The sequence below is a fragment of the Salmo salar genome, chromosome ssa16, assembly GCF_905237065.1.
Source record: "Salmo salar chromosome ssa16, Ssal_v3.1, whole genome shotgun sequence".
Lineage (NCBI taxonomy): Eukaryota > Metazoa > Chordata > Actinopteri > Salmoniformes > Salmonidae > Salmo > Salmo salar.
The window spans coordinates 83,858,271-83,870,770 of NC_059457.1; the positions used below are offsets into that span (position 1 = coordinate 83,858,271).

The window sequence follows — 12,500 nt, forward strand, 5'->3', positions numbered from 1 at the left end:
TATTATGTCTATATACAGTGTTATAAATATGTGCAAATAGTCTCTGTGTCTGTATCAGTCTCTCTACAGATAGGTTGAATGGTGGAACTGACTGTGGTGAGTGGGAGGACAGTGACCTTCACTGTGATCCTGCTGATGAGTGTGGTGTGACTGAGTTCTTCAGTCCTGTCAGGAGTCTGGCGGCTGGACAGACACAAACCATAGAGCTCCACTTCCTGCCCTTCCACCTGGGGAAAAGACACTGCTCCGTCCTGCTAGTCAGCCAGCAGGTAGACGGGGCCTGTGTGTGTGTGTGTGTGTGTGTGTGTGTGTGTGTGTGTGTGTGTGTGTGTGTGTGTGTGTGTGTGTGTGTTTAAATGTAACCTGGATAATGTGTGTTGTTGATTATAGGTGTGTTTTGTCTGTGTAGGTTGGTGAGCAGGTGTATCTAGTGGAGGGGACAGCAGATCTTCCCCTGCCCTCCCCTCTGACCACAAAGCCCAGTCCTAATGTAGTCCATGTTAGCAGCGCCACCTCTGGTGAGTACTGGTACTGAACACATCTGCAGAGTCATAATGACTGTACTGAGGCGGCAGGTTGCCTAGCTTTAATGAGCGTTGGGCCAGTAACCGAAAGGTCGGAGGTTCGAAACCCCGAGCTGACTACGTGAAAAATCTGTCCATGTGGTGCTGATCCCAGGCCTGTGTGTGTTTCCGTATGCCCTGTGTGTCTGCTAGCTGGTGCTGATCCCAGGCCTGTGTGTGTTTCCGTATGCCCTGTGTGTCTGCTAGATGGTGCTGATCCCAGGTCTGTGTGTGTTTCCGTATGCCCTGTGTGTCTGCTAGATGGTGCTGATCCCAGGTCTGTGTGTGTTTCCGTATGCCCTGTGTGTCTGCTAGATGGTGCTGATCCCAGGCCTGTGTGTGTTTCCGTATGCCCTGTGTGTCTGCTAGCTGGTGCTGATCCCAGGTCTGTGTGTGTTTCCGTATGCCCTGTGTGTCTGCTAGCTGGTGCTGATCCCAGGTCTGTGTGTGTTTCCGTATGCCCTGTGTGTCTGCTAGATGGTGCTGATCCCAGGTCTGTGTGTGTTTCCGTATGCCCTGTGTGTCTGCTAGATGGTGCTGATCCCAGGTCTGTGTGTGTTTCCGTATGCCCTGTGTGTCTGCTAGATGGTGCTGATCCCAGGTCTGTGTGTGTTTCCGTATGCCCTGTGTGTCTGCTAGATGGTGCTGATCCCAGGTCTGTGTGTGTTTCCGTATGCCCTGTGTGTCTGCTAGATGGTGCTGATCCCAGGTCTGTGTGTGTTTCCGTATGCCCTGTGTGTCTGCTAGCTGGTGCTGATCCCAGGTCTGTGTGTGTTTCCGTATGCCCTGTGTGTCTGCTAGCTGGTGCTGATCCCAGGTCTGTGTGTGTTTCCGTATGCCCTGTGTGTCTGCTAGATGGTGCTGATCCCAGGTCTGTGTGTGTTTCCGTATGCCCTGTGTGTCTGCTAGATGGTGCTGATCCCAGGTCTGTGTGTGTTTCCGTATGCCCTGTGTGTCTGCTAGATGGTGCTGATCCCAGGTCTGTGTGTGTTTCCGTATGCCCTGTGTGTCTGCTAGATGGTGCTGATCCCAGGTCTGTGTGTGTTTCCGTATGCCCTGTGTGTCTGCTAGATGGTGCTGATCCCAGGTCTGCGGTGAACCTGCGTTGCGGCGTGGGCAGCACCCTGGATGAGGTGGTGTGTGTCCCCCTGGTTAACGGGCTGTGGGAGCGGGCGCTGGCCACCGTGGGGCAGCAGAGGATGAGCCCTGTGGAGAAGAAGAGGCGAAGCCTCACACACACTCTGAACAGCAGCACCGTCCGGGCCGGGGTGGCGGCCGCTGCCCTCACCTCCTCACAGGTAGACTGTAGACACACACACACTCCAGTCTTACCGTCTCTCTCCTCTCCTCCAGTCCCTCCTGGTCCAGTCCAGTCCAGTCTTACCTTCTCTCTCCTCTCCCCCTCTCCTCCAGTCCCTCCTGGTCCATGGTCCAGTCCAGTCTTACCGTCTCTCTCCTCTCCTCCAGTCCCTCCTGGTCCAGTCCAGTCCAGTCTTACCGTCTTTCTCCTCTCCTCCAGTCCCTCCTGGTCCAGTCCAGTCCAGTCTTACCTTCTCTCTCCTCTCCCCCTCTCCTCCAGTCCCTCCTGGTCCATGGTCCAGTCCAGTCTTACCTTCTCTCTCCTCTCCCCCTCTCCTCCAGTCCCTCCTGGTCCCTGGTCCAGTCCAGTCTTACCTTCTCTCCTCTCCCCCTCTCCTCCAGTCCCTCCTGGTCCATGGTCCAGTCCAGTCTTACCGTCTCTCTCCTCTCCTCCAGTCCCTCCTGGTCCCTGGTCCAGTCCAGTCTTACCTTCTCTCCTCTCCCCCTCTCCTCCAGTCCCTCCTGGTCCATGGTCCAGTCCAGTCTTACCGTCTCTGGACTGGACCAGGGACCAGGAGGGACTGGAGGAGAGGGGGTGGTCCAGTCCAGTCCAGTCTTACCGTCTCTCTCCTCTCCTCCAGTCCCTCCTGGTCCCTGGTCCAGTCCAGTCTTACCTTCTCTCTCCTCTCCCCCTCTCCTCCAGTCCCTCCTGGTCCAGTCCAGTCTTACCGTCTCTCTCCTCTCCTCCAGTCCCTCCTGGTCCATGGTCCAGTCCAGTCTTACCTTCTCTCTCCTCTCCCCCTCTCCTCCAGTCCCTCCTGGTCCCTGGTCCAGTCCAGTCTTACCTTCTCTCTCCTCTCCTCCAGTCCCTCCTGGTCCCTAGTCCAGTCCAGTCTTACCGTCTCTCTCCTCTCCTCCAGTCCCTCCTGGTCCATGGTCCAGTCCAGTCTTACCTTCTCTCTCCTCTCCCCCTCTCCTCCAGTCCCTCCTGGTCCATGGTCCAGTCCCTCCTGGTCCATTGTCCAGTCCAGTCTTACCGTCTCTCTCCTCTCCTCCAGTCCCTCCTGGTCTATGGTCCAGTCCAGTCCCAGGTGGTAGAGTACAGTGTGGAGGTTTCTCTACCGGAACACTTCCTCCTGCCTCATACCATCACTCTGCCTGTGGCCAGGGACGCACAGGTCACACAGGACAACCTCACAGGTACACACACACACACACACACACACACACACACACACACACACACACACACACACACACACACACACACACTCCTATCCCCCTCCCCTCTCTGTCCAGACTCTGAGGTGGTGATGGTGCCACTGAGGTTCCATGCCCACGTGGCCGGTCGGTTCCGGTGCCAGCTGGTTCTGCAGTCGTGGCGTGACATCAGAGTCCACCTGCTGGAAGCCGTGGTTACCGCAGAGGGAGACCACGCCCAGCTAGAGTTCACCACGCCCGCTCACCTGTCTGTCACTCAGGACATCCCTCTGGTAGGTGGAGGAGGAGAGAGGGGAAGAGAGGGGAAGAAGGAGGAGGACGAAGAGAAGAGAGGGGAAGGAGTAGGAGGAGAGAGGAGGAGGAAGAGGTGAAGGAGGAGGAGGACGAGGTGGAGGAGGAGGAGAGATGGGAAGGAGAGAGGAGGAGGAGGAGGTGGAGGAGGAGGAGAGATGGGAAGGAGAGAAGAGGAGGAGGAGGAGGAGGAAGAGGTGGAGGTGGCAGGCTTTGTGCTCTGGAGTGGCTGAAGAGTTGTGTTGTGTGTGTTGGGTGTGTGTGTTGGGTGTGTGTGGGCTTGTATTACTATCCTCGTGGGTACTGTAAATCCCCAGAAGTCTCCACAAGGATAGTAAAACAAGGAAAATTCTCCCTCGTGGGGACATTTCCCAGGTCCACATGAGGACAAAGGCTAATTTAGGCTTTGGGGTTGGGTTTGGGTTTGGGTTAGGTTTAGAATTAGCATTAGGGTTAGGAGTTAGGGTTGGGGTTAGAATTAGCATTAGGGTTAGGAGTTAGGGTTGGTGTTAGAATTAACATTAGGGTTAGAATTAGGGTTAGGGTTAGGGTTAGAATTAGGGTTAGAATTAGCATTAGGGTTAGGGTTAGAATTAGGGTTAGGAGTTAGGGTTGGGGTTAGAATTCGGGTTAGGATTTACAGTTGGGGTTAGAATTAGCATTAGGGTTAGGGTTAGAATTAGGGTTAGGAGTTAGGGTTAGAATTAGGGTTAGGAGTTAGGGTTAGAATTAGGGTTAGGAGTTAGGGTTGGGGTTAGAATTAGCATTAGGGTTAGGGTTAGGGTTAGAATTAGCATTAGGGTTAGAATTAGCATTAGGGTTAGGAGTTAGGGTTGGGGTTAGAATTAGCATTAGGGTTAGGGTTAGAATTAGGGTTAGGAGTTAGGGTTAGAATTAGGGTTAGGGTTAGGGAAAATAGGATGTGTGTGTCTGCATGTGTGTGTTTGTCTCATCTTTCCTCTATTCTCTCCAGATCAATGAGAGCAGACAGGACTGGCGTCTGCGAGGCTTGGTTAGTGGCTGTGGCTTCTACGGCCTTCCTGTGGTATACATACGGGCCGGGGAGAAGGTCTGTTACCCCCTTACCTTTAGACCCACCACACAGAGCATCGTCACCGTAATACACTCATCCCCCTCCTCCTGCTCCGCCTACTCATCTTCCTCCTCTTCCGCCTCCTGCTTCCCTCTCTTCTCTCTGTCCTTCCTTACCCTCTCCCTTCACTTTTTGACAAGGAGAGAGAGAGAGAGGGAGAGATAGAGGGACAGGGAGAGGGAGAGATATAGAGAGAGTGGGGGAGATAGTTAGAGGGAGAGGGAGAGAGATATAGACAGAGTGGGGGAGATAGTTAGAGGGAGAGGGAGAGAGATATAGAGAGAGAGTGGGGGAGATAGTTAGATGGAGAGAGAGAGAGATATAGAGAGAGTGGGGGAGATAGTTAGAGGGAGAGAGATATAGAGAGAGTGGGGGAGATAGTTTGAGGAACAGGGAGAGGGAGAGAGATATATAGAGAGTGGGGGAGATAGTTTGAGGAACAGGGAGAGGGAGAGAGATATAGAGAGAGGGGGAGATAGTTAGAGGGACAGGGAGAGGGAGAGAGATATAGAGAGAGTGGGGGAGATAGTTAGAGAGACAGGGAGAGAGATGTAGAGAGAGTGGGGGAGATAGTTAGAGGGAGAGGGAGAGGGAGAGAGATATAGAGAGAGTGGGGGAGATAGTTAGAGGGACAGGGAGAGAGATATAGAGAGAGTGGGGGAGATAGTTAGAGGGAGAAGGAGAGGGAGAGAGATATAGAGAGAGTGGGGGAGATAGTTAGAGGGACAGGGAGAGGGAGAGATATATAGAGAGAGTGGGGGAGATAGTTAGAGGGAGAGAGATATAGAGAGAGTGGGGGAGATATAGAGAGAGTGGGGGAGATAGTTAGAGGGACAGGGAGAGGGAGAGAGATATAGAGAGAGTGGGGGAGATAGTTTGAGGAACAGGGAGAGGGAGAGAGATATAGAGAGAGTGGGGGAGATAGTTAGAGGGACAGGGAGAGGGAGAGAGATATAGAGAGAGTGGGGGAGATAGAGGGACAGGGAGAGGGAGAGAAATATAGAGAGAGTGGGGGAGATAGTTAGAGGGACAGGGAAAGGGAGAGAGATATAGAGAGAGTGGGGGAGATAGTTAGAGGGAGAGAGATATAGAGAGAGTGGGGGAGATAGTTAGAGGGAGAGAGATATAGAGAGAGTGGGGGAGATAGTTAGAGGGAGAGGGAGAGGGAGAGAGATATAGAGAGAGTGGGGGAGATAGTTTGAGGAACAGGGAGAGGGAGAGAGATATAGAGAGAGTGGGGGAGATAGTTAGAGAGACAGGGAGAGAGATATAGAGAGAGTGGGGGAGATAGTTAGAGGGAGAGGGAGAGGGAGAGAGATATAGAGAGAGTGGGGGAGATAGTTAGAGGGACAGGGAGAGAGATATAGAAAGAGTGGGGGAGATAGTTAGAGGGAGAAGGAGAGGGAGAGAGATATAGAGAGAGTGGGGGAGATAGTTGGAGGGACAGGGAGAGGGAGAGAGATATAGAGAGAGTGGGGGAGATAGTTAGAGGGAGAGAGATATAGAGAGAGTGGGGGAGATAGTTAGAGGGACAGGGAGAGGGAGAGAGATATAGAGAGAGTGGGGGAGATAGTTAGAGGGACAGGGAGAGGGAGAGAGATATAGAGAGAGTGGGGGAGATAGTTAGAGGGAGAGAGATATAGAGAGAGTGGGGGGAGATAGTTAGAGGGAGAGAGATATAGAGAGAGTGGGGGAGATGGTTAGAGGGACAGGGAGAGGGAGAGAGATATATAGAGAGTGGGGGAGATAGAGGGACAGGGAGAGGGAGAGAGATATAGAGAGAGTGGGGGGAGATAGTTAGAGGGACAAGGAGAGGGAGAGAGATATAGAGAGAGTGGGGGAGATAGTTAGAGGGACAGGGAAAGGGAGAGAGATATAGAGAGAGTGGGGGAGATAGAGGGACAGGGAGAGGGAGAGAGATATAGAGAGAGTGGGGGAGATAGAGAGACAGGGAGAGGGAGAGAGATATAGAGAGAGTGGGGGAGATAGTTAGAGGGAGAGAGATATAGAGAGAGTGGGGGAGATAGGGAGAGGGAGAGATATATAGAGAGAGTGGGGGAGATAGTTAGAGGGACAAGGAGAGGGAGAGAGATATAGAGAGAGTGGGGGAGATAGAGGGACAGGGAGAGGGAGAGAGATATAGAGAGAGTGGGGGAGATGGTTAGAGGGACAGGGAGAGGGAGAGAGATATAGAGAGAGTGGGGGAGATAGAGGGACAGGGAGAGGGAGAGAGATATAGAGAGAGTGGGGGGAGATAGAGAGACAGGGAGAGGGAGAGAGATATAGAGAGAGTGGGGGGAGATAGAGGGACAGGGAGAGGGAGGGAGATATAGAGAGAGTGGGGGAGATAGTTAGAGAGACAGGGAGAGGGAGAGAGATATATAGAGAGTGGGGGAGATAGAGGGACAGGGAGAGGGAGAGAGATATAGAGAGAGTGGGGGAGATAGTTAGAGAGACAGGGAGAGGGAGAGAGATATATAGAGAGTGGGGGAGATAGAGGGACAGGGAGAGGGAGGGAGATATAGAGAGAGTGGGGGAGATAGAGGGACAGGGAGAGGGAGGGAGATATAGAGAGAGTGGGGGAGATAGAGGGACAGGGAGAGGGAGAGAGATATAGAGAGAGTGGGGGAGATAGAGGGACAGGGAGAGGGAGAGAGATATAGAGAGAGTGGGGGAGATAGAGAGACAGGGAGAGGGAGAGAGATATAGAGAGAGTGGGGGAGATAGAGGGACAGGGAGAGGGAGGGAGATATAGAGAGAGTGGGGCAGAGGATTACCAGGATTAGCAGCAATACTACCTCCCTGCATGAAGGCGACTGAGGAGACAGGAATCCTCCTGGCCTGTTTTACCTCCATCCATTTGTCCTCGGTTCAGCTAGGAACAGGTAATCAGTCCTGGCAATATGAGGTGTGGTTCTCTATAGAGGTCATATTTGAACCTGCTCCTCCCCTGAAGGTGCTGGCTGTGCACTGTGCTGTTCAGGTGAGGCCCACTTTACACCATCCTCTACAACGTCACTGTGTCTTCATCTGCACCAATGAAAAAGATCAAATATGCACATCCAACTGGTTGCCGTAGAGATAGAGAGAGTGGGGGAGATAGTTAGAGGGACAGGGAGAGGGAGTGAGATATAGAGAGAGTGGGGGAGATAGTTTGAGGAACAGGGAGAGGGAGAGAGATATAGAGAGAGTGGGGGAGATAGTTAGAGGGAGAGAGATATAGAGAGAGTGGGGGAGATAGAGGGACAGGGAGAGGGAGAGAGATATAGAGAGAGTGGGGGGAGATAGTTAGAGGGACAGGGAAAGGGAGAGAGATATAGAGAGAGTGGGGGAGATAGTTAGAGGGAGAGAGATATAGAGAGAGTGGGGGAGATAGAGGAACAGGGAGAGGGAGAGAGATATAGAGAGAGTGGGGGAGATAGGGAGAGGGAGAGATATATAGAGAGAGTGGGGGAGATAGTTAGAGGGACAAGGAGAGGGAGAGAGATATAGAGAGAGTGGGGGGAGATAGAGGGACAGGGAGAGGGAGAGAGATATAGAGAGAGTGGGGGGAGATAGTTAGAGGGAGAGAGATATAGAGAGAGTGGGGGAGATAGTTAGAGGGAGAGAGATATAGAGAGAGTGGGGGAGATAGGGAGAGGGAGAGATATATAGAGAGAGTGGGGGAGATAGTTAGAGGGACAAGGAGAGGGAGAGAGATATAGAGAGAGTGGGGGAGATAGAGGGACAGGGAGAGGGAGAGAGATATAGAGAGAGTGGGGGAGATGGTTAGAGGGACAGGGAGAGGGAGAGAGATATAGAGAGAGTGGGGGAGATAGAGGGACAGGGAGAGGGAGAGAGATATAGAGAGATTGGGGGAGATAGTTAGAGAGACAGGGAGAGGGAGAGAGATATAGAGAGAGTGGGGGAGATAGTTAGAGGGACAGGGAAAGGGAGAGAGATATAGAGAGAGTGGGGGAGATAGTTAGAGGGACAGGGAAAGGGAGAGAGATATAGAGAGAGTGGGGGAGATAGTTAGAGGGACAGGGAAAGGGAGAGAGATATAGAGAGAGTGGGGGAGATAGTTAGAGGGACAGGGAAAGGGAGAGAGATATAGAGAGAGTGGGGGAGATAGTTAGAGGGAGAGAGATATAGAGAGAGTGGGGGAGATAGTTAGAGGGAGAGAGATATAGAGAGAGTGGGGGAGATAGTTAGAGGGAGAGAGATATAGAGAGAGTGGGGGAGATAGAGGGACAGGGAGAGGGAGAGAGATATAGAGAGAGTGGGGGAGATAGAGGAACAGGGAGAGGGAGAGAGATATAGAGAGAGTGGGGGAGATAGAGGGACAGGGAGAGGGAGAGAGATATAGAGAGAGTGGGGGAGATAGTTAGAGAGACAGGGAGAGGGAGAGAGATATATAGAGAGTGGGGGAGATAGAGGGACAGGGAGAGGGAGAGAGATATAGAGAGAGTGGGGGAGATAGTTAGAGAGACAGGGAGAGGGAGAGAGATATAGAGAGAGTGGGGGAGATAGAGAGACAGGGAGAGGGAGAGAGATATAGAGAGAGTGGGGGAGATAGAGGGACAGGGAGAGGGAGGGAGATATAGAGAGAGTGGGGCAGAGGATTACCAGGATTAGCAGCAATACTACCTCCCTGCATGAAGGCGACTGAGGAGACAGGAATCCTCCTGGCCTGTTTTACCTCCATCCATTCGTCCTCGGTTCAGTTCCCACAGGTATTCCAGTCACATACTAAAAGTGGATCCACTTATCTGGGTATAAGGTCTGCTCAATGGCATATACAGTATGTTACCATGCTAACAGCTCCACTTGCTGTCAACTTGGTTGATATATCACTTTCCTGTCAGCTGTCTTTTTAAACCCCGTTGAGTCCAGGTAATGAGTGATGAATCATTGGACATTTATACTACACTTCTACCTTTTGTCTGTAGAAGGAGAGAGCCTATATCTGTGTCTATTGTTCCTTAGTTTGTGTATCTCGTCAACTGAGGTCAACTGAGGTAGAGTGGACAGTTGATAGCTTTAGAGTTGAGTTGTTTTGTTCACAGTCTGGATTGATACATGACACAGCATCTCTTTCTATCTCTCTCTCTCTCTCTCTCTCTCTCTCTCTCTCTCTCTCTCTCTCTCTCTCTATATATATATATATATATATATATATATATATATATATATATCGCTCTCTCTCTATCTATCACGCACTCTCTCTGTCTATATCTCTCTATCTCTCTCTTTCTCCCTCTCCCCCACCCCCCCTCTCTGTCTCTCACCCTCTCTCTCTCCCTCTCCCCCTCTCTCTCTCTCTCTCTCCCTCCCCCCTCGCTCTCTCTCTGCCTCTCACTCTCTCTTTCCCTCTCCCCTCTCTATCTATCTCTCTCTTTCCCCCCACCTCTCTGTCTCTCTCTCTTTCTCTCTTTCTCTATCTGTCTGGAAGGCCTGATAAGCCCATTATAAAGCAGTCTCTCTTTGTTTCTGAACCCCTGGAAACAGTCAAAAGAAATAGGACCTTATTTGATGGGTCTGTGACAGTCTACATATGTAGGTGTTTCTGTCTGTCCTCGTGGGTGGGTCTGTGACAGTCTACATATGTAGGTGTTTCTGTCTATCCTCGTGGGTGGGTCTGTGACAGTCTACATATGTAGGTGTTTCTGTCTATCCCCGTGGGTGGGTCTGTGACAGTCTACATATGTAGGTGTTTCTGTCTATCCTCGTGGGTGGGTCTGTGACAGTCTACATATGTAGGTGTTTCTGTCTATCCTCGTGGGTGGGTCTGTGACAGTCTACATATGTAGGTGTTTCTGTCTATCCTCGTGGGTGGGTCTGTGACAGTCTACATATGTAGGTGTTTCTGTCTGTCCTCGTGGGTGGGTCTGTGACAGTCTACATATGTAGGTGTTTCTGTCTATCCCCGTGGGTGGGTCTGTGACAGTCTACATATGTAGGTGTTTCTGTCTATCCTCGTGGGTGGGTCTGTGACAGTCTACATATGTAGGTGTTTCTGTCTATCCCCGTGGGTGGGTCTGTGACAGTCTACATATGTAGGTGTTTCTGTCTATCCCCGTGGGTGGGTCTGTGACAGTCTACATATGTAGGTGTTTCTGTCTATCCCCGTGGGTGGGTCTGTGACAGTCTACATATGTAGGTGTTTCTGTCTATCCCCGTGGGTGGGTCTGTGACAGTCTACATATGTAGGTGTTTCTGTCTATCCCCGTGGGTGGGTCTGTGACAGTCTACATATGTAGGTGTTTCTGTCTGTCCTCGTGGGTGGGTCTGTGACAGTCTACATATGTAGGTGTTTCTGTCTATCCTCGTGGGTGGGTCTGTGACAGTCTACATATGTAGGTGTTTCTGTCTATCCCCGTGGGTGGGTCTGTGACAGTCTACATATGTAGGTGTTTCTGTCTATCCTCGTGGGTGGGTCTGTGACAGTCTACATATGTAGGTGTTTCTGTCTATCCTCGTGGGTGGGTCTGTGACAGTCTACATATGTAGGTGTTTCTGTCTATCCTCGTGGGTGGGTCTGTGACAGTCTACATATGTAGGTGTTTCTGTCTATCCTCGTGGGTGGGTCTGTGACAGTCTACATATGTAGGTGTTTCTGTCTATCCTCGTGGGTGGGTCTGTGACAGTCTACATATGTAGGTGTTTCTGTCTGTCCTCGTGGGTGGGTCTGTGACAGTCTACATATGTAGGTGTTTCTGTCTGTCCTCGTGGGTGGGTCTGTGACAGTCTACATATGTAGGTGTTTCTGTCTGTCCTCGTGGGTGGGTCTGTGACAGTCTACATATGTAGGTGTTTCTGTCTGTCCTCGTGGGTGGGTCTGTGACAGTCTACATATGTAGGTGTTTCTGTCTATCCCCGTGGGTGGGTCTGTGACAGTCTACATATGTAGGTGTTTCTGTCTAAACCCGTGGGTGGGTCTGTGACAGTCTACATATGTAGGTGTTTCTGTCTATCCCCGTGGGTGGGTCTGTGACAGTCTACATATGTAGGTGTTTCTGTCTATCCCCGTGGGTGGGTCTGTGACAGTCTACATATGTAGGTGTTTCTGTCTATCCCCGTGGGTGGGTCTGTGACAGTCTACATATGTAGGTGTTTCTGTCTATCCCCGTGGGTGGGTCTGTGACAGTCTACATATGTAGGTGTTTCTGTCTGTCCCCGTGGGTGGGTCTGTGACAGTCTACATATGTAGGTGTTTCTGTCTGTCCTCGTGGGTGGGTCTGTGACAGTCTACATATGTAGGTGTTTCTGTCTATCCTCGTGGGTGGGTCTGTGACAGTCTACATATGTAGGTGTTTCTGTCTATCCCCGTGGGTGGGTCTGTGACAGTCTACATATGTAGGTGTTTCTGTCTATCCTCGTGGGTGGGTCTGTGACAGTCTACATATGTAGGTGTTTCTGTCTATCCTCGTGGGTGGGTCTGTGACAGTCTACATATGTAGGTGTTTCTGTCTATCCTCGTGGGTGGGTCTGTGACAGTCTACATATGTAGGTGTTTCTGTCTATCCTCGTGGGTGGGTCTGTGACAGTCTACATATGTAGGTGTTTCTGTCTATCCTCGTGGGTGGGTCTGTGACAGTCTACATATGTAGGTGTTTCTGTCTATCCTCGTGGGTGGGTCTGTGACAGTCTACATATGTAGGTGTTTCTGTCTATCCCCGTGGGTGGGTCTGTGACAGTCTACATATGTAGGTGTTTCTGTCTATCCCCGTGGGTGGGTCTGTGACAGTCTACATATGTAGGTGTTTCTGTCTATCCCCGTGGGTGGGTCTGTGACAGTCTACATATGTAGGTGTTTCTGTCTATCCCCGTGGGTGGGTCTGTGACAGTCTACATATGTAGGTGTTTCTGTCTATCCCCGTGGGTGGGTCTGTGACAGTCTACATATGTAGGTGTTTCTGTCTGTCCCCGTGGGTGGGTCTGTGACAGTCTACATATGTAGGTGTTTCTGTCTGTCCCCGTGGGTGGGTCTGTGACAGTCTACATATGTAGGTGTTTCTGTCTATCCCCGTGGGTGGGTCTGTGACAGTCTA

General features: G+C 51.4%; 1 protein-coding gene across 1 annotated transcript in view; it reads left to right on the forward strand.

The window, feature by feature from the left end:
- LOC123727907 (cilia- and flagella-associated protein 47) overlaps positions 1 to 12,500 on the forward strand; it is a 27,462-nt gene that overhangs the window by 12,421 nt on the left and 2,541 nt on the right. Inside the window, exons 3-8 of the mRNA XM_045698252.1 lie at positions 59 to 269; positions 410 to 518; positions 1,635 to 1,861; positions 2,921 to 3,062; positions 3,162 to 3,355; positions 4,348 to 4,443. Coding sequence (XP_045554208.1) covers positions 1,763 to 1,861; positions 2,921 to 3,062; positions 3,162 to 3,355; positions 4,348 to 4,443 — 531 coding nt within the window. The 5' untranslated portion in view covers positions 59 to 269; positions 410 to 518; positions 1,635 to 1,762. The remainder of the gene's footprint in view (positions 1 to 58; positions 270 to 409; positions 519 to 1,634; positions 1,862 to 2,920; positions 3,063 to 3,161; positions 3,356 to 4,347; positions 4,444 to 12,500) is intronic.